The sequence below is a fragment of the Halichoerus grypus genome, chromosome X (genome assembly GCF_964656455.1).
Source record: "Halichoerus grypus chromosome X, mHalGry1.hap1.1, whole genome shotgun sequence".
NCBI lineage: Eukaryota > Metazoa > Chordata > Mammalia > Carnivora > Phocidae > Halichoerus > Halichoerus grypus.
Genome location: NC_135727.1, coordinates 74,885,903 through 74,905,925, shown reverse-complemented (window position 1 = coordinate 74,905,925; position 20,023 = coordinate 74,885,903). Strand labels below are relative to the sequence as shown.

The window sequence follows — 20,023 nt, the reverse complement described above, 5'->3', positions numbered from 1 at the left end:
GAACTGTTGCAAGTGTAAATTCTACACCCAGCTAAGCTTCCCTTTAGGAATGAAGGGGGAAAAAAAGACGTTCTAAGGCAAAACAAACAAAACTCAAAACAACAAGAAAAAACAAACAAAAAACCAAATAATTTGTTGGTAGTAAATCTACACTTAAAGAATGGCTAAAGGGAGTTCTTCAAACAAAGGAAATTTCAAACAAAAGAAATGATAAAATTTTAAAAGGAATTTGGAGACAGGAAGGAAGAATAAAAATATGGGTATAACAATAAATTGTTCTCATGAGTTTTATAAATTACGTTCCACGTTCAAAAGAAAATCACACTATTTGATACTCAAGGCAGTATTTAAAAGTGGAGAAAGTAAAGAAACCTAAATGGAAGAAATGTTTTGAAACTTTACTCAGTATGGTAAATTTCTACCAGTTTTATTGTGAAATAATTCACATGTGTCACTGTAGAAGTTTAAGGTATACAGCATGATGGTTTGATTTACATATATTGTGAAATGATTACAACAGGTTCAACAAATATCCATGTTCTCATACACATACAATAAAAAGAAGAAAAATCTCTCCTTGTGATGAGAACTCTTAGGATTTACTCTCTTAATAACTTTCTTATATATCATATAGCAGTGTTAGTTACAGTCATCACATTGCACATTATGTCCCTAGTGCTTCTTTATCTTATAACTGGAAGTTTGTACCGTCTGATCATCTTTATTCATCCCTCACCCTGACTCTGGTAACTACAAGTCTGATCTATTTTTCTATGAGTTTTTGTTTTAGATTCCACATATAAGTGGGATTATACAGGATTTGTCTTTCTCTGTCAGACTTATTCCACTTAGCATAATGCCTTCAATGTCCATCCATGTAGTCACAAATGGCAGGATTTTCTCATTATTCATGGCTTAATATTCCATTGTGTGTGTATGTGTGTGTGTGCCACAAAGTCTTTATTTATTCATTCATCCATGAATACTTAGGTTGTTTTCACATCTTGGCTATTGTAAATAACCCTGCTATGAACATGGGGGTAAAGATATCTTCCCAAGTTAGTGTTTTTGTTACCTTTGGATATACTCCCAGAAGTAGAATTGCTGAATTATATGGTAGTTCTATTTTTAAGTTTTCGAGGATCCTCTGTACTGTTTTCCAATGGCTGTACCTTTTTACAATTCCATCAAAAGTTCAGAAAGGTTCCTTTTTTCCACATCCATGCCAGGCTTTATTTTTTGTCTTTTTGATGATGGCCATTCTAACAGGTGTGAGGTGTTATCTCACTGTGGTTTTATTTTGCATTTCCCTAATTACTATTGATGTTAAGCATCTTTTCATCTATCTTGTTGGAATTTCATATATCTTCTTTGGAGAAATGTCTGTACAGCATTTTTGCCCATTTTTTAATTGGGCTATTTCTTATTATGCTGTTGAGTTATATGAGCTTTCATATGTTTTGTTATTAACCCCTTATGAAATATATGATTTGCAAATATTTTTTTTCCCATTCTGTAGGTCATCTTTTCACTTTGTTGATGGTTTCTTTTGCCTTGCAGAAGCTTTTTAGTTTGATATAGTCCCACCTTTGTGTTTGTTGTTGTTGCCTGTGCTTTAGGTATCATATAAAAAAAAAATCATTACGAAGACCCACATCAAGACACTTTGTTTCTATGTTTTCTTCTAGAAGCTTTATGGTTTCAGGTCTTACATTTAAGTCTTTTATTCATTTAATATTATTTTTTGTGAGTGGTGTTAAGATAATGGGTTCAGTTTAATTCTCATACATGTGACTATCCAATTATCCCAGCATCATTTATTGAAGAGATTGTCTTTTCTCCATTGAGTATTCTTGGCTCCCTTGTCAAATATTGACTATATATTTGTGTTTCTTTCTGGGCTCTCAATTTGGTCCCATTTGTCTATGTGTCTATTTTTACAGCAGTACTATACTGTTTTGATGACTATAGCTTTATAGTATAACTTGAAATCAGGAAGTGTAATACCCTCTGCTTTGTTCTTTCTCAGTATTTCTTTGACTATTTGGGCTCTTTTGTGGTTCAATATAAATGTTATGAGTGTTTTTTCTACTCTTATACAAATGTCATAGGTATATTGATAGAGATTGCATTGAATCTATAGATAGCTTTCAATAGTATTGACATTTTAACAATATGAATTCTTCCAATCCATGAATGTTAAATAGCCTTCCATTTGTTTATGTCTCTTCAATTTCTTTCATCAGTGTTTTATAGTTTTCAGTGTAGATATCATTCCCCTCCTTAGTTAAATTTATTCCTATTTTTTTGGGGGGGGTGCAGTCAGTTAGGTATCTGACTCTTGGTTTTGGCTCAGGTCATAATCTCTTGGTTTTGGCTCAGGTCATGATCTCAGGGTTGTGAGATCAAGCCCCACCTCAGGCTCCATGCTCAGCACAGGGTCTGCTTAAGACTCTCTCTCTCCCTCTGCCTCTGCCCCTCCCCCATGCTCTCTCTCTAAAATAAATAAATCTTTAAAAAATTATTTATATTTTATTGCTTCTGATTCTATTGTGAATGGGATCAATTTATTTCTTTTACAGAAATTTTATTCTTAGTGTGTAGAAATGTTATTGATATTTGTATGTTAATTTTGCATTTTGCTACATTATTGAATTCATTGATCTAACAGTTTTTGGATTGAGTCTGTAGGATTTTCTAAGTATAAAAGCATGCCATTTGCAAATACAGACAATTTTACCTCTTTCTTTCCATATCTGATACATTTTATTTCTTTTTCTTGCCTAATTACTCTAGCAGGGGCTTCCAGTACTATGCTGAATAGAAATGGTGAGAGTGGGCACCCTGATCTTACAGAAAAATCTCTCATTCTTTCCACCATTCAGTATAATGTTAGCTGTGGATCTGTCATATTTGGTCTTTATTATGTTGAGATACATTCCTTCTATGTCTAATTTGTTAGGAGTTTTTCATCATCAGTGGATGTTAAATTTTGTTGAATGCTTTTTTCTGAATCTATTGAGATGATAATAATTTTCTTTTATTAATGTGATGCATCACATCAATTGATTTGCAATGTTAAACCAACCTTGCATCACAGGGATAAATTTCACTTGATTATGCTAAATTATCCCTTTAATGTGCTCCTGAATTTTGTTTGCTAGTATTTCATTGAGAATTTTTGCATCTATATTCGTCAGAGATATTGGCCTGTAGTTTTCTTTTCTATTCATAATCTTTTCTGGGTAATCAGGATAATGCTAGCCTTGTAAAATGAGTATGAGAGTGTTCCCTACTCTCTGGTTTTTTTGAAAGAATTTTAAAAGGATTAGTGTTAATTCTTGAAATGTTTGGTAAAATTCACCAATAAATCCATCTAATCCTTGGCTTTTCTTTATTGGGAGATTTTTTTTTTTAATTACTGATTTAATCTCCTTTCTAGTAATTGGTATATTCAGATTTTTTTTTTTATTTCTTCCTGAATTCAGTTTTGGTAAGTTGTATGTTTCTAAGATTTGTTCTCTTTTCTTCTAGGTTGTCCATTTTGTTATAATATACTTTTTAATATAGCCTCTTATGATCCTTGGAATTTCTGTGCCATCAGTTGTAATTTCTGCTTTTTCACTTATAATTCTGTTAGATTTATCTTTTCTCTTTTTTCCTTGATTATTCTAGCTAACAGTTTATAAATTTTGTTTATCTTTTCAAAGAACCAACTCTTAGTTTAGTTAATCTTTCCTATTTCTTGTGTGTTCTCTATTTCATTTATTTATTTTTTAATATTTATTATTTCTTTTTTTCTACTAACTTTGGGCTCAGTTTGTTCTTTTTCAGGTTCCTTAAGCCATAGAATTAGGTTGTTTGCTCTTAATATAGGCATTTATTGCTAAAAACTTCCCTCTTAGAGTTACTTTTGTTATATCCCATAAGTTCTTGTATGTGGTGTTCCTATTTCCGTTCGTCTCAAGAAATTTTTATCCCCCTTTATTTTCTTCTTTGAGCCATTGGATGTTCAAGAGGGTGTGTTTTAATTTCTATGTATTCATGAATTTTCCAGTTTTTCTTTTGTTATTGATTTCTAGTTTCATACCATTGTGGTCAGAGGACCCTCGGCATGATTTCAGTGTTCTTGAAATTATTAAGACTTCCTTTGTGGCCTAATACATAGTCTATCCTAGAAAATATTCCATGTGCACTTCAGAAGAATGTGTATCTGCTGTAATTGGATAGAATGTTCTGTATATATATCCATTAGGTTCATTTGGTCTATAGTGTTGTTCAAATCAACTGTTGCCTTATTGATTCTCTGGATCTATCCATTGTTGAGAGTGGAGAATTAAAGTCCCAATCTATTATTGTATTACTATGTATTTCTCCTTTTAGCTCTGTTAGTTTTTGCTTTATATATTTAGGTGCTCCAATACTGGGCACATAACTATTTACGACTGTTATATTTTCTCAATGTATTGACTCCTTTATCATTATATAATTAACTTGTCTCTTTAACATTTTTAAAGTCTATTTTGTCTGATATAAGTATAGCTACCTTGTTGAGTTTTTTGTTTGTTTGTTTGTTTTTTACATCATTTGTTTGAAATGTCTTTCTCCATTCTTTCACTCCCACTCTCAGTCTATATTTATCTTTAAGGCTAAAGTGAGTCTTTTGTAGGCAGCATATTGTGGGATCTTGCTTTTCTATCCATCCAGCCATTCTATGTTTTTTGATTGGAGGATTTAATCAATTTTTAAAGTAATTACTGATAGGTAAATACTTACTATTGTCATTTTGTTAATTGTTCTGATTGTTTTATAGATCCATTGTTTCTGTTTCTTATCTTCCTGTCTTTTATTTGTGTATTGATGTCTTTTAGTATCAGTATGCCTTAACATTTTTATTGTGTTCTTTTGTGTTTTTATAACAAGACATTCCCTTGTTGTCATTACGAGGCTTAAATAAAATATCTTAAACTTCTGACACCTTATTTTAAACCGGTAACAACTTAACTTCAATAAAATTCATATACTTTATACTTTTACTTCTCCCTCTCACATTTTAGGTTATTGCTATTACAATTTACAGATCCTCCTCAATTTACAATGTGGCTATATCCAAATAAATGAATCATCAGTTGAAAATATTATAATAAAAAATGCATTTAATACTCCTACTGAAAATCATAGCTTAGTCTACTCTACCTTATATGGTCTCAGAATGCTTACACTAGCCTAGAGTTGGGCAAAATCATCTAACACAAAACCTATTTGGTAATAAAGTGTTGAATATCTCATGTAATTTATTTAATACTGTACTGAAAGTTAAAAAAAGCAGAGTGATTTTATGGGCACAGAATGGTTGCAATTGTATTGGTGGTTTAACCTCATGATCATGTGGCTGACTGGAGCTGCAGCTTACTGTTGCTGCCCAGCATCACGAAAGAGTATTGTTCCACATATCAATAACCAAAGAAAAGACCAAAATTCAACATTTAAATTACAGTTTTTACTGAGTGTTTATCACCTTTCCACCATCATAAAGTTGAAAAATTGTATGTCAAGCCATTGTAAGTTGGGGAATATCTGTAGATGTTTTTATATTGTGTAACTAATAACCATAACCAATAATATGGTTATTTTTGCTACATTAATTTTACTTTTAAACTAGAGTTGTGAGTAATGCACCACTATTACCATATTATAGAATTTAACTATGACTGTATGTTTACCATTACCAGTGAAATTTATGTTACAAAATAATAAAATCTTGATACCAAGTAGAGAATGTTAAGTTGCATGTGTATATTTTAGTACCCAGAATGACCTCTTTCTTAGTGGTCTATACAAAACTACACAAAACACTAACATAAATCAAGATGGAATCCTTAAAAAAAATGTTCAATTTACCCACAGGAAGGCAAGAAAAGACAGAGGAATAAGAAACATAAAATAAAAAATAATAATAAAATGGCAGACTTACGCTCTAATATATCAATCATTACCTTACATATAAATGGTCTAACACACCAATTAAAAGCAGATATTGGCATAATGGATAAAAATAAACACTATCAGGGGCACCTGGGTGGCTCAGGTCATGATCTCAGGGTCCTGGGATCCAGCCCTGCATCAGGCTCCCTACTGAGTGAGGAGTCTACTTGTCTCTCTCCCTCTGCCCCTCCCCCCCACTCGTTCTCTCTCTCTTTCTCAAATAAAAGAGTAAAATATTTAAAAAATTAAAAAAAATAAACACTATCAAATTGTCCTCAATAATAACTTCTTGGGGGGGGGGAGGAAAAGATGGCAGAGGAGTAGGGGACCCTATTCCAACTGGTCCCCTGAATTGAGCTGGATATCTACCAGACCACTCTGACCACCCATGAAATAAGCCTGAGATGTAACAAGATGTATCTGGATATCTACAAACAGAATTCCACAGGTGGTTGGTTTCAAGGTATGAAACTGGGAACCATGATTCCAAGGGCACATATTGGAAGATAAACAGAAGGGGGAGGGAGCCTTTGGAATCCTGCACCACTGGTGGGTGAAAGACTCCCACAATGGGGTCAGGGCACAGACTCACAGTCCGGTAGTGGTGGGAAAAGGACTTTAGGGCAGCCTCCTGGACTGCAACCTGGAGCAGTGAGGGCACCCATGCTAACTGGGGGCAGCTGGCAGTTTTAGAAGCACAAAGGGCAGAGAGGTACCTGGACCTGGAAGTTGAGGGACACACAACCCAGGGCACTGCAGTTTTTAGCAACACACACAGAAACAGAGACATCGTGGCCTGGAGAGCTCACTGAAGAACAGACTGAGATCTCACAGTTCTGAGGCAGAGGGTTGGAAATGGTTTCTTCTGCTCTCTTGGAAGAGATGTGGAAAGCCGCCAGAGAACAAAAGCCCCAAAACACAGGTTTTCACTGAGCCCATCACCCCCACAGGGTGCAAGGCAACTCTGCCCAAACAGGATTGCCTGAATAAGAGACCAGCAAGCCCATCCCCCAGAAGACAGGCTGGGAGAACAAGAGGATGACAACCGTAAGGTCCCTACAAAACAGGTGCATCTTATTTGGGTTGTGGGAAATAATTTGGACTCTGTACATTCCCTCAACCACCACTTAACAGAATGATTAGGAGGAGGAACCCCCCAAATAGGAAAGACTCAGAGACTGTGACTTCTGCCACAGATTTACAAATAGATATAGATATAAGCAAGATGTTGGAAATGGACTATAGGGTAACAGTTATGAAGACGATAGCTAGAATGGAGAAAATGATTAATGACAACATAGAGTCTAATAGAGGCTCTAATGGCAGAAATGAGAGCTGAACTGGCAGAACTTAAAAATACTATCAATGAGATCCAATCTACTCTAGATACTCGAACAGCTAGGGTAAGTGAGACAGAAGATTGAATTAGTGATCTAGAAGACAAATAGATAGAAAAGAAGGAAAAAGAGGAGGCCTGGGAGAAACAGCTTAAAATCCATGAAAACAGAATTAGAGAAATAAGTGAAGCCATGAAATGTTCCAATGTCAGAATTATTGGAATCCTGGAGGGGGTGGAGAGAGAGAGAGAGGATTAGAAGATATAGCTGAGCAAATTGTAGCTGAGAACTTCCCTAATCTGGGAATGAAACAAACATTCATGTCCTAGAGGTAGAGAGGATTCCTCCCAAGATCAAGGAAAACAGACTAACACCCCAGCATGGAATAGTAAAACTCCCAAATCTTAGAACCAAGGAAACCATCTTGAGGGCAGTTAGGGGGAAGAGGTTCCTTACGTACAGAAGGAGGAACATCAGAATAACGTCAGACCTATCCACAGAGACTTGGCAAGCCAGAAAGGGCTGGCAAGACATATACAGGATACTAAATGAGAAGAACATGCAGCCAAGAACACTTTATCCAGCAAGACTGTCATTTAGAATGGATGGAGAGATGCAGAGATTCCAAGACTGGCAGAAAATAAAAGAATATGAGACCACTAAGCCAGCCCCACAAAAAATAATAAGAGGGGTGCTATAAAAGGAGAAAGACCCCAAGAGTGATATACAACAGAAATTTACAATCTATAGAAACAAGGACTTCACAGGCAACATGATGACAATAAATTCATATCTTTCAATAATCACGATCAATGTGAACGGCATAAATGCTCCCATAAAATGGCACAGGGTTGCAGATTGGATAAAAAGACAGGACCCATCCATATGCTGTCTACAAGAGACTCATTTTGAACCTAAAGATACATCCAGACTGAAAGTGAAAGGATGGAGATCCATCTTCCATGCCAACAGACCTCAAAAGAAACCTGGGGTAGCAATTCTCATATCAGACAAATTAGGTTTAAGTTAAACATTGTAGTTAGAGACACAGAAGGACACTATATCATTCTTAAAGGGTCTATCCAACAAGAGGATCTAACAATTGTAAGTATCTATAGCCCCGACATGGGAGCAGCCAACTACATAAGCCAACTGTTAACCAAAATAGAGTCATATGGATAATAATACATTAATTATGGGAGACCTCAATACTCCACTCTCAGGAATAGACAGATCATCTAAGCAGAAAATCAACAAAGAAACAAGAGCTTTGAATGACACACTGGGCCAGATGGACCTCATAGATATATACAGAACATTCCACCCTAAAACAACAGAATACTCATTCTTCTCGAGCACACAGGGAACTCTCTCCAGAATAGACCACATAATGGGACACAAATCAGGTCTCAACTGATACCAAAAGATTGAAATTATTCCCGGGGCGCCTGGGTGGCTCATCGTTAAGCTTCTGCCTTTGGCTCAGGTCATGATCCCAGGGTCCTGGGATCGAGCCCCGCATCGGGCTCCCTGCTCAGCGGGAAGCCTGTTTCTCCCTCTCCCACTCTTCCTGCTTGGGCTCCTTCTCTCACTGTCTCTTTCTCTGTTAAATAAATAAAAAATCTTAAAAAAAAAAGATTGAAATTATTCCCTGCATATTTTCAGACCATAATGCTTTAAAACTGGAACTCAATCACAAGAAAAAATTTGGCAGAAATTCAAACACTTGGAAGCTAAAGACCACTCACCTTAAGAATGTTTGGGCCAACCAGGAAATCAAAGAGGAACTTAAACAATTCATGGAAACCAATGAGAATGACAACAAATCAGTCCAAAACCTATGGAAACTGCAACGGTGGTCCTAAGGGGGAAATACTTAGCCATCCAAGCCTCACTCAAAAAAGTAGAAAAATCCTGAATTCACCAACTAACTTTACACCTTAAAGAACTGGAGAAAATGCGGGCGCCTGGGTGGCTCAGTTGGTTAAGCGACTGCCTTCGGCTCAGGTCATGATCCTGGAGTCCCTGGATCGAGTCCCACATCGGGCTCCCTGCTCGGCGGGGAGTCTGCTTCTCCCTCTGACCGTACCCCCTCTCATGTGCTCTCTCTCATTCTCTCTCTCTCAAATAAATAAATAAAATCTTTAAAAAAAAAAAAAAAAAGAACTGGAGAAAATGCAACATATGATGCCTAAGCCATGCATTAGAAGAGAAATAATTAAGATTAGAGCAGAGATCAATGAATTAGAAATCAGAAACACAGTAGGTCAGATCATTGAAACTAGAAGCTGGGTCTTTGAAAGAATTAATAAGATCAATAAACCACTGGCCAGACTTATCCAAAAGAAAAGAGAAAGGACCCAAATTAATAAAATTATGAATGAAAAGGGAGTGATCACGACTAACACCAAGGAAACAGAATCAATTATAAGAAATTATTATCAACAACTCTGCCAATAAATTAAGCAACCTGGAAGAAATGGATGCCTTCCTGGTAACTTATAAACTACTGAGACTGAAACAGGAAGAAATTGACAACCTGAATAGGCCAATAGCCAGTAACGAGATTGAAACAGTGATCAAAAACTTCCCAAAAAACAAGAGTCCAGGGCCTGAGAGATTCCCTGGGGAATTCCACCAAACATTCAAAGAAGAAATAATGCCTATTCTCCTGAAGCTGTTTCAAAAAATAGAAACAGAGGGCGCCTGGGTGGCTCAGTTGGTTGGGCGACTGCCTTTGGCTCAGGTCATGATCCTGGAGTCCCTGGATCAAGTCCCGCATCGGGCTCCCTGCTCGGCGGGGAGTCTGCTTCTCCCTCTGACCCTCCCCCCTCTCATGTGCTCTCTCTCATTCTCTCTCTCTCAAATAAATAAATAGAATCTTTAAAAAAAATAGAAACAGAAGGAAAGCTTCCAGACTCATTCTATGAGGCCAGCATTACCTTAATCCCCAAACCAGGCAAAGACCCCATCAAAAAGGAAACTTACAGACCAATAACCCTGATGAATATGGATTCCAAAATTCTCAACCAAATCCTACTAATAGGATCCAACAATACATTAAAAGGATCATCCACACTACCAAGTGGGATTTATCCCTGGGATGTTAGGTGGTTCAACATTCACAAATCAATCAATGTGACAGAATACATTAATAAGAGGAGAGAGAACCATATGGTCCTCTCAATTGATGCAGAAAAAGCATTTGACCAAATACAGCATCGCTTCCTGATTAAAACTCTTCAGAATATAAGGATAGAGGGAACATTCCTCAAGTTCATAAAATCCATCTATAGAAAACCCAGAGTGAATATCATCCTCAATGGGGAAAAGATGAGAACACTTCTTTTAAGATCAGGAACACGTCAAGGATGCCCACTCTCGCCACTATTGTTCAACATAGTACTAGAAGTCCTAGCAACAGCAATCAGATAACAAAAAGAAATCAAAGGTATTCAAATTGGCAAAGAAGAAGTCAAACTCTCTCTCTTTGCAGATGACATGATACTTTATGTGGAAAATCCAAAAGACTCCACCCCGAAATTACTAGAACTCATACAGCAATTCAGTAACGTGGCAGGATATAAAATCAATGCACAGAAATCAGTTGCTTTCTTATACACTAACAACGCAACTGTAGAAAGAGAAATTAGAGAAACGATTCCATTTGCAATAGCACCAAAAACCATAACATACCTCGGAATAAACCTAAACAAGGAGATAAAGGATCTATACTCTAGGAACTACAGAACACTCATGAAGGAAATTGAAGAAGACACAAAAGATGGAAAAATTTTCCATGTTCATGGATCGGAAGAATAAACATTGTTAAAATGTCTATGCTGCCCAGAGAAATCTTTACCTTCAATGCCATCCTGATCAAAATTCCAATGACATTTTTCAAAGTGCTGGAACAAACAATCCTAAAATTTGTATGGAATCAGAAAAGACCCCGAATCACCAAGGAAATGTTGAAAAAGAAAAACAAAGCTGGGGGCATCACGTTGCCTGAATTCAAGCTATATTACAAAGCCGTGATCACCAAGATCACAAAGTACTGGCACAAAAACAGACATATAGACCAATGGAACAGAATATAGATTCCAGATATGGACCTTCACCTCTATGGTCAAATAATCTTTGACAAAGCAGGAGAAAATATCCAATGGAAAAAAGACAGTCTCTTCAATAATTGGTGCTGGGAAAATTGGACAGCTATATACAGAAGAATAAAACTCAACCATTCTATTACTCCATACACAAAGATAAACTCAAAATGGATGAAAGACCTCAATGTGAGGCAGGAATCCATCAAAATCCTAGAGGAGAACACAGGCAGTATCTTCTTTGACATCGCCCACAGCAACTTCTTTCAAGATATATCCCCAAAGGCAAGTGAAAGAAAAGGGAAAATGAACTCTTGGGACTCCATCAAGATAAAAATCTTCTGGGGTGCCTGGGTGGCTCAGATGGTTAAGCGTCTGCCTTCGGCTCAGGTCATGATCCCAGGGTCCTGAGATCGAGTCCCACATTGGGCTCCCTGCTCCTTGGGAGCCTGCTTCTCTCTCTCTCTCTCTCATGAATAAAGAAATAAAATCTTAAAAAAAAAAAAAGATAAAAAGCTTCTGAACAGCAAAGGAAACAGTGAACAAAACAAAACTGTAACCCACAGAATGGGAGAAGATATTTGCAAATGGCACTACTGACAAAGGGCTGGTATCCAAGATCTATAAAGAACTTCTCAAACTCAACACCCAAAAAACAAATAATCAAGTCAGAAAATGGTCAGAAGTCATGAACAGACACTTCTCAAAAGAGGACATACAAATGGCTAACAGACACATGAAAAAAATGTTCATCATCATTAGCCATCAGGGAAATTCAAATCAAAACCACATTGAGATACCACCTTACACCAGTTAGAATGGCAAAAATGGACAGGGAAAGAAACAACAAATGTTGGAGAGGTTGTGGAGAAAGGGGAACCCTCTTACACTGTTGGTGGGAATGCAAGTTCTTACAGCCACTTTGGAAAACAGTGAGGAGGTTCCTCAAAAAATTAAATATAAAGCTACCCCATGACCCAGCAATTGCACTACTGGGTATTTACCCCAAAGACACAGATGTAGTGAAAAGAAGGGCCATTTGAAACCCAATGTTCATAGCAGCAATGTCCACAATAGCCATACTTTGGAAAGAGCTGAGATGCCCTTCAACAGATGAATGGATAAAGACGTAGTCCATATATAGAATGGAATATTACTCAGCTATCAGAAATGATGAATATCCAACTTTTACATCAACATGGATGGGACTGGAGGAGATTATGCTAAGTGAAATAAGTCAAGCAGAGAAAGTCAATTATCATACGGTTTCACTTATTTGTGGAACATAAGGAATAGCATGGAAGACATTAGGAGAAGGAAGGGAAAAATGAAGGGGGGCGGGAATCGGAGGGGGAGACGAACCATGAGAGACTATGGACTCTGAACAAACTGAGGGTTTTAGAGGGAGGGGGTGGGGGGATGGGTTAGCCTGGTGATGGGTATTAAGGAGGGCACGTACTGCATGGAGCACTAGGTGTTATACAAAAACAATGAATCATGGATCACCACATGAAAAACTAATGATGTATGGTGACTAACATAACATAATAAAATAAAATTTTAAAAGAAGCAAAAAAAAACTAATGATGTACTGTATGGTGACTAACATAACACTTTAAATTAAAATAAAATTAAAAAGAAACAGAAAAAAATAACTTCTTGAATGAATAAGTTGTTTTCTAGGAAATTAAAAAAGAATAAAGTATCATGCAAAGTATTATATTGAGAATCTTTCCTAATTAGGAGGCAAAAGTAATTCTCTCAAATGATTATGGCCCCCAAAACTGTTTTATAATTAGAAGAATATCAATATTCTTAATTAATTTTACCTAGTTAGCACAATTCTTATATAAATTTTGATGCTGATAGTGCTGTAAAAGTATTTACATATTATAAAATATGAACTTTTAAAACATAAAAGCATATGCAACCCAAAATCACAATCAAAATTGGCTTATCCTAGAAATGCAAGATATTTTAATTTTTGGAATTTATTGATATATACAATCAAATTATTATGTCAAGAGGAGAATAGATGAAATTGTCAATAGATGCTGATAAAATGAAACAAAATTCAAAACCATTTCTGATTTTTGAAAGTATTATATAATAAAAAGAAAATTTAAAAAACACTCCATATTCTGCTATACTGTCTGTCTACTCTAGTTTCTTAAACTACTAAAGAATAAACAATAAACAATGAAGAGTAAAACAATCTGAAATAGTTCACAAAATTGAAAATGTAAATAGACAATAAACACAAAAAAGTTTTTTCCCCATCAAATAAAAAAAAGTAAAATAATATAAAGTTCTCATAAATTGGGGTGCCTGGGTGGCTCAGTTGGTTAAGCGACTGCCTTCAGCTCAGGTCATGATCCCGGAATCCTGGATTGATTCCCACATCGGGCTCCCTGCTCCGTGGGAAGCCTGCTTCTCCCTCTGACCCTACCCCCTCTAGTGCTCTCTCTCTCTCTAATAAATAAATAAAATCTTTTAAAAGAGAGTTCTCAAATTAGTAATTTAACATTACAAAAGAAGGTATAAAAGTAATAGATGATAGAAACATGCATTATTCATGTGTGGTTTGGCTTTTAGGATATAAGAAATCCATGCACTATTGAAAATAAATATATTTGTAATGGAAATTAGTAAAAAAATTCAGAAGTGTTATGTTAATATATTTCAAGAATTTCTAAACAGTCTGCATTATTTTGCATGGTAATTACACTTCTAAAAATATGTCCTGAGGAAAAAGTGTTGATTTTCTGTAAAGATTTATTTATAGTAATGTTTACAATCCATAAGAGTGAATTCTAAAACTAAATAAAAATAACTATAAATACAAGGCTGTGTCAGGTGATGTTAGCTCCTTATCTAAAAGTTATTGCCCAGTTTCTTATTTACTAATAGCACATTGATTTCATTCTCAGTTGCAAGGTGACCAGTCTCAAGAACTGATTCTTGATTGGTCTTAGTTAATCATGGCAATCCCATTCCCATTTGCCAGGTATTAATTTCCTAACCTTTCTTGCAGTTTAGAGATACAGCAGTCAATTTGCACCCATAAGATATAAGGGGGAATCTGCTGAGGAGCTTCTAGGAAAATACTTCTTCCCTAATAAAAGTCAAGGTACTTTGTCCCTGCCCCTTCTTCCTGACTTTGACTATGCTGTGAAGATGTGATGCTTTGAGTTGTGGCAACCAAAAGGACACAAGCATGAAGACAAAACAAGATACCGAAGAATAAAAAGAGCCTGGGTCCTTGACAACATTGTTGATCAGCTCAACCAACCACAGTCTCCTGACCTCTAGACTTCATTAAATAAATAAATGTGTTTATGGTTCAAGTCACTGCTGCTTTATGTTACTTTTAATTTAGCACATCCTAATTGAGTCAGAGTTAAACTGATTTCCCCACAGCAAAGCTGAGGCTCAAACCCTTGTTTATCTGGCTCATGTTTATTTTTACTGAACCATTTTGACTTTGGGAAAGTCATGCATCCTCTCCAAGTCTTAGTTTCCTAACCTAAAATGGTGTTCTTAATACCTCCTTGGTGGGACTAAGAGCCAAATTAGATAATCTACATGAAAGTCCTTTACAAGGTACAGACTGCTATACAAGTACAATCTGTTTACATATAAAGTTTTTGCAGGAACACAACATTGCAACTCATTCATTTTCTCTGAGCTTTCTAGTGGTGCTGAAATACACAAATGTACATTTCATCATGGGTCATGTTTTTAAGAGTTTGGTAACAGCAGTTTGATACATAGAAAGACCTATTTTTCTCCCTTGGAGAAGTTCAGGTTTGTAAACATGGAGGCTTTAAACATAATAGCCATGTACATGATAGAAACATTTGTAAGAGATTGTTCTTAATGAGAGTGCCAAGACTTTTTAACATGAAGATCAATGTAATACTGAAAATAGATTATGTTAAGCCAAGCAGCTTAGTCCATCAGGTCCATCCCAATGCCCAACATGATCTAACCTCTGATGACCTTTCCTGGGTCCTGAGATTCCTTATCAACCATGTGGACACTCCTCTGTGGTACGGAATGTTACACGTAAGGAGTTAAAATTAGAGTTGGTGCTTGCATTTGTTGGTGTCTCTGGGACTTTGTGAAATAGAGAGATAGGAATGTGGGCTAAATAACTGCTATATTTTATTTTACTTATAGGATCATGTCACTCTTCTAACCAAAACCCCCCAAAGGTTCCCTGGTGTACTTAGGGAAAAAATGAAAATTTTTCATCATAGATTTTAAGACTCCACATAGTTTGGCCCATACCTCCTTCTATGACCTCACTGTGTACCATTCTCTATTTCACTTAACATACATCAGCTGCACTAAACTTCTTCTTCCTTGTATATGCCTAATTCATTCCCACCTTGGGACTCTGTACTAGCTATATTGTCCCCAGAAGACACCTCCTTAGAGAGGCCTTCCTCTGCTACCTGATCTAAAGTAGCTCTGTATCAGATCAGACCTAACATCTGGCTCCCGAATCCCAAGTGGGTGGACCCTAATTTTGTTGACAGATTTCCCTAATGCTAAATAGTCTTCCTAGGCCTCTGAATTCCTTATTTCCTCTTGATATATGCCATTATCTCATGGAACCCTCCCCTGACCCTGATCCTGTCAGGTGGGCTTTTTGTGGGCACTGTCACTGCTATTATCATAATCTTTGGATTCCATGTTTTGCCTGCTAGACTGGATTAGACACAGGTGGGGTTGACTCTCTTAATCTTGGACCCACTCAGTTGTGAGGCTGGTTCCTAGAATGTGACAGAAATAAGTATCCTGACCAGGGGTACTTACCTTGGAGAGTTCTTGTCCAGGCCCACACAGTTGGCAGGTGACACACTGTCCCCATTGGTCCCAGTACTCATTTTCTTGGCAATCCATGGTGGGAAGGCTGTGGGTACATAACACAAAAACTAGGGAGCTAGTGAAAATGGAAAGTGGTGGCTTGGTTTATGGGTCACTTGGTTTATGGGTCCACTTAATACAGTCTCTGGCTCTGAGTTACAGGGGTTGAGGAAGCCAATCCAAAACAGCTAATGCTTATATAGCCCTGGCCATGTTCCCAGAACTCTTTTAAATGCTTTATATTTAAAAATAATTCATTCAATACTTTACACCACCATATCAGAGATTATTATTATCCCTAACTTACATATGAGGAAACTGAGGCACAGAGGCCAAAAATTTGCCAAAGTTCACACAGTTACTTGTTGTACCACTTGCTGACCTGGAAAGAGAGTAAGACAAGGAGCTAGCTTCCGTCTGGGTGGGTAGAGGATAACCACAATTTTTCACATGTGACCAGCTATTAACAGTTTAGAAAGCACTTTCACATCCATTATTATTTGATCCACACAATAACCATGAGAGGTAAGCACTATAGGGATTATTGTCATTTGTTTGGGTGGATAAGAAAACTGAAACATGGTTTTCTTTTGCCAAAACTGTCTTGAATACCTTTGAGGGTCACTAGCTGTCATTGCTTCTGCCCTAGGGAAGAGTGGGAGGGGAGGTGACCCACCATGAAGAAATATCCTGATACACTAAGGTGTAGAGAAGAAGAAACACTACTCAGATAACAGTTCTCAGAATACAGATGGCATAGGGCAGTATCACTAGCATTGACCTGAGAGCTGGGAAATACAGAGTTTAATCCTGGGTATAGGGTAACCAATTATCCAGGTTTGCTCAGAACTAAGAGGCTTCCCCAGCATATGGGGTTTTCCGTACTAAAACTGGGACAGTTTCAGGCAAACTGGGTTAGTTGTTCAACTTACCTAACTCTTCTTCTTTTAACCTATGCCCTTGGATGAGTCACTTTATCTTTTCTGGCCATAGTTACTTAATCTGAAAAAAGGGGACAGTATGTTTCTCACCTACCTTATATAGTTCTTGGGAGGATTAAATGAGCTATAAGGTCCATCAAACCATTACGAAGACTTGAAAAAGCTACACAAAATAAGACAGAGTTAAGTACAAAGTTTTCTACAGAGATGAATTTAATGAGGGAGACTCAAGTAATTGATACACACGACTTGCACTATTCAAAGACAAAGGTGGTGTGAGATTCTTTTGCTTGTTCCTTAACCTCATACCAAGGTGAACTTCAGGTGGCTATTCAAAGTGCTGAAAATCCTAAGTATGTATGTTGGAAGAGAGGAGAGTGAATGTGAACCCTGAGAGGCCATCACTCTTCCCCTCAAAAGTCCCCAGTGGTGTTAGGGTGAATCATCCTGGCTGGCATTCTTGCTTGAATGTGTCTTTTCTCACCATCAACTGGGCCATTCTTCCTCATTCCTTCATTCAGAAGAAAGTGGGCTACAAAATTCATTTTTGCACAAACTAAAAATGTTCCCTCTTGTGTTGTTTCAATTACTGGCCCATAGTTGTCAGCCTCAATAAACATAGTCCCCTCCATACCTACCCTTCTTAGTAAGGACCAAAACTATCAGTGGTCCCATAGGCCTTATGACAAGGGAATTAAGTGTCATGGGCACAGAGCCAGCATACTGGTCTGGACAACTACCCTGTATCTTTTTCTTACCCACAAAAGCAGAAAAACATTGTCAGAAGCCAAAGAGTAGCCCTGCCCTTGAGATAAGCTCCTGACATAGGCATCTGAAATCTCCACAGCAGCTGCTTCTAGCCTCTGGGTGTCCAAAACACTCTGTTTTGTTTGACTTCCAGACCCCCATTTATCTAATAAATGTTATTTGTCATGAATCTTAACACATCCCTCTAACACAGGCTTTGAGACATATGTTTAGGCAAGACAAGCTTATTACTAAATCCTCATAGCAGAATCCAGGGAATGAACAGACAGCCCCCCCCCACCCCGTTTTTGTCAAACTGCTTATCTAAAGCATACAAAATAAATTGTCTCTCATTATAAGCTTAACAAATTGTCTTTATTACAGAGAACAAAATAACATAGACTCTGGACTGTTTTGAAGTCAGGGCATACAGGAAAACTGTTTAATAATGGTTAAATGCTATTATCCAGGGGCAAACTCAGAAGTTATGTCAAATTCGTCCCTGTGGTCATCAGTTGTCCTCTGGCAGATGTAATTGCCTTTTTATTGTAAGAGAAGGTGAGAGATAATAATTAGGTTTTGAGAAAATTAGGGTTACTCTGAGGTGTCTCATAACTACATCTAGACATACTTCTAAAATGTCACAGAGGATGAGACTGAATCATCCAAAATCAAGTGGACAGGCCTATAAAAGTTTTACATATGTATATAATCACATAAACACTATCCAAATAAAGATACAGAATCTTTTCATTACCTCAACTGGCTGTCTCATGGCCCTTCCTAGTCAGTACCATCCCCTTCTCCCAAGTAATTTATATTTTGGCTTCTGTCACCATTATTAGTTTTATCTGTCCTTGAACTTCATATAAATTGAATTAATACAAGAACATTCTTGTTTCTGGCTTTCTTAGCTCAATGTTATTTCTGTGAGATTCATCCATCATGTGTGCAGCAACATTTGTTCCTTACCATTGTTGTTTAGCATCCCGTTATACGTATATGCCATAATTTATTTATACATTTTTTTTTTTTTTTGGTTGATGGACATTGGGCTTTTTCCAATTTGTGGCCATAATAAATAAAGTTGTTATGCTATGGTCAATTGATTTTCAAAAAGAGTGCTAAGGCAATTTAATGGGAAAAGAACAGCTTTTTTTTTTAAAGGTGTTGTGACAAATGGTTCACATAAAAAATGATCAAATTGGACACTTCATACTATATGCAAAATTAACTCAAAATGGACCAAAGCCCCAAATGTAAGAGACAAAACTATAAAACTCTTATTTATAAGAATTTTCTTTATAAGAAATCTTTTTTTATAATTTTTCATTTTTCTTATAAAAATATAGGTGTAAATATGTGACCTTGGACTAGGCAATGTTTTTTTTTGTTTGTTTTGTTTGTTTGTTTTTTTAGATATAGCACTAAAAGCACAAGCAACAAAAGAAAAAATAGACAAATTGTATTTAATGAAAATGTAAAATTTTTGTGCTTCAAAGGACGCTTAAAAAATAAAAAGACAATCTATGTAAATGGAGAAAAACCCTGAAAATTCTAGAGATCTGATAAAATACTTATATGTAGAATATATAGTTATGTCTGACAACTCAGAAATAAAGACAACCCAATTAAAAATGGGCAAAGTAGGGGTGCCTGGGTGGCTCAGTCAGTTAAGCATCCAGCTCTTGGTTTTGGCTCAGGTCGTGATCTCAGAGTCTTGGTACTGAGCCCTGAGTGGGGCTCCACACTCAGTGGGGAGTCTGCTTGAGGAAAAAGGAATCTACTCCTCTCTCCCGCTCAACCTCTCAATCTCTCAATCTCTCTCTCTCTAAAATAAATTAAAAATAAATAAATAAATAAAATCTTTTTTTTTAAATGGGCAGAGTATCTGAATATATATCACCCCAAGAAGATATACAAATGGCCAATAAGCACATGAAAAAAATGCTCAACATTATTAGCAATCAGGGGAATGCAAATCAAAATCACAATGAAATTCCACTTCACATCCACTAGGGTGGTTGTAATA

At 36.7% G+C, this 20,023-nt stretch overlaps 1 protein-coding gene across 4 annotated transcripts in view; it reads right to left on the bottom strand.

Moving 5' to 3' along the window:
• Positions 1–16,339, bottom strand: part of EDA2R (ectodysplasin A2 receptor) — a 46,225-nt gene extending 29,886 nt beyond the window's left edge. For 3 of the 4 annotated variants that reach the window (XM_078064219.1, XM_078064220.1, XM_078064221.1), the window contains exon 1: positions 16,253–16,339. In XM_078064219.1, the coding sequence (XP_077920345.1) occupies positions 16,253–16,339 (87 nt within the window). The remainder of the gene's footprint in view (positions 1–16,252) is intronic. The other variant, XM_078064222.1, reaches the window with a different exon arrangement.
• Between the last annotated feature and the right edge of the window lie 3,684 nt (positions 16,340–20,023).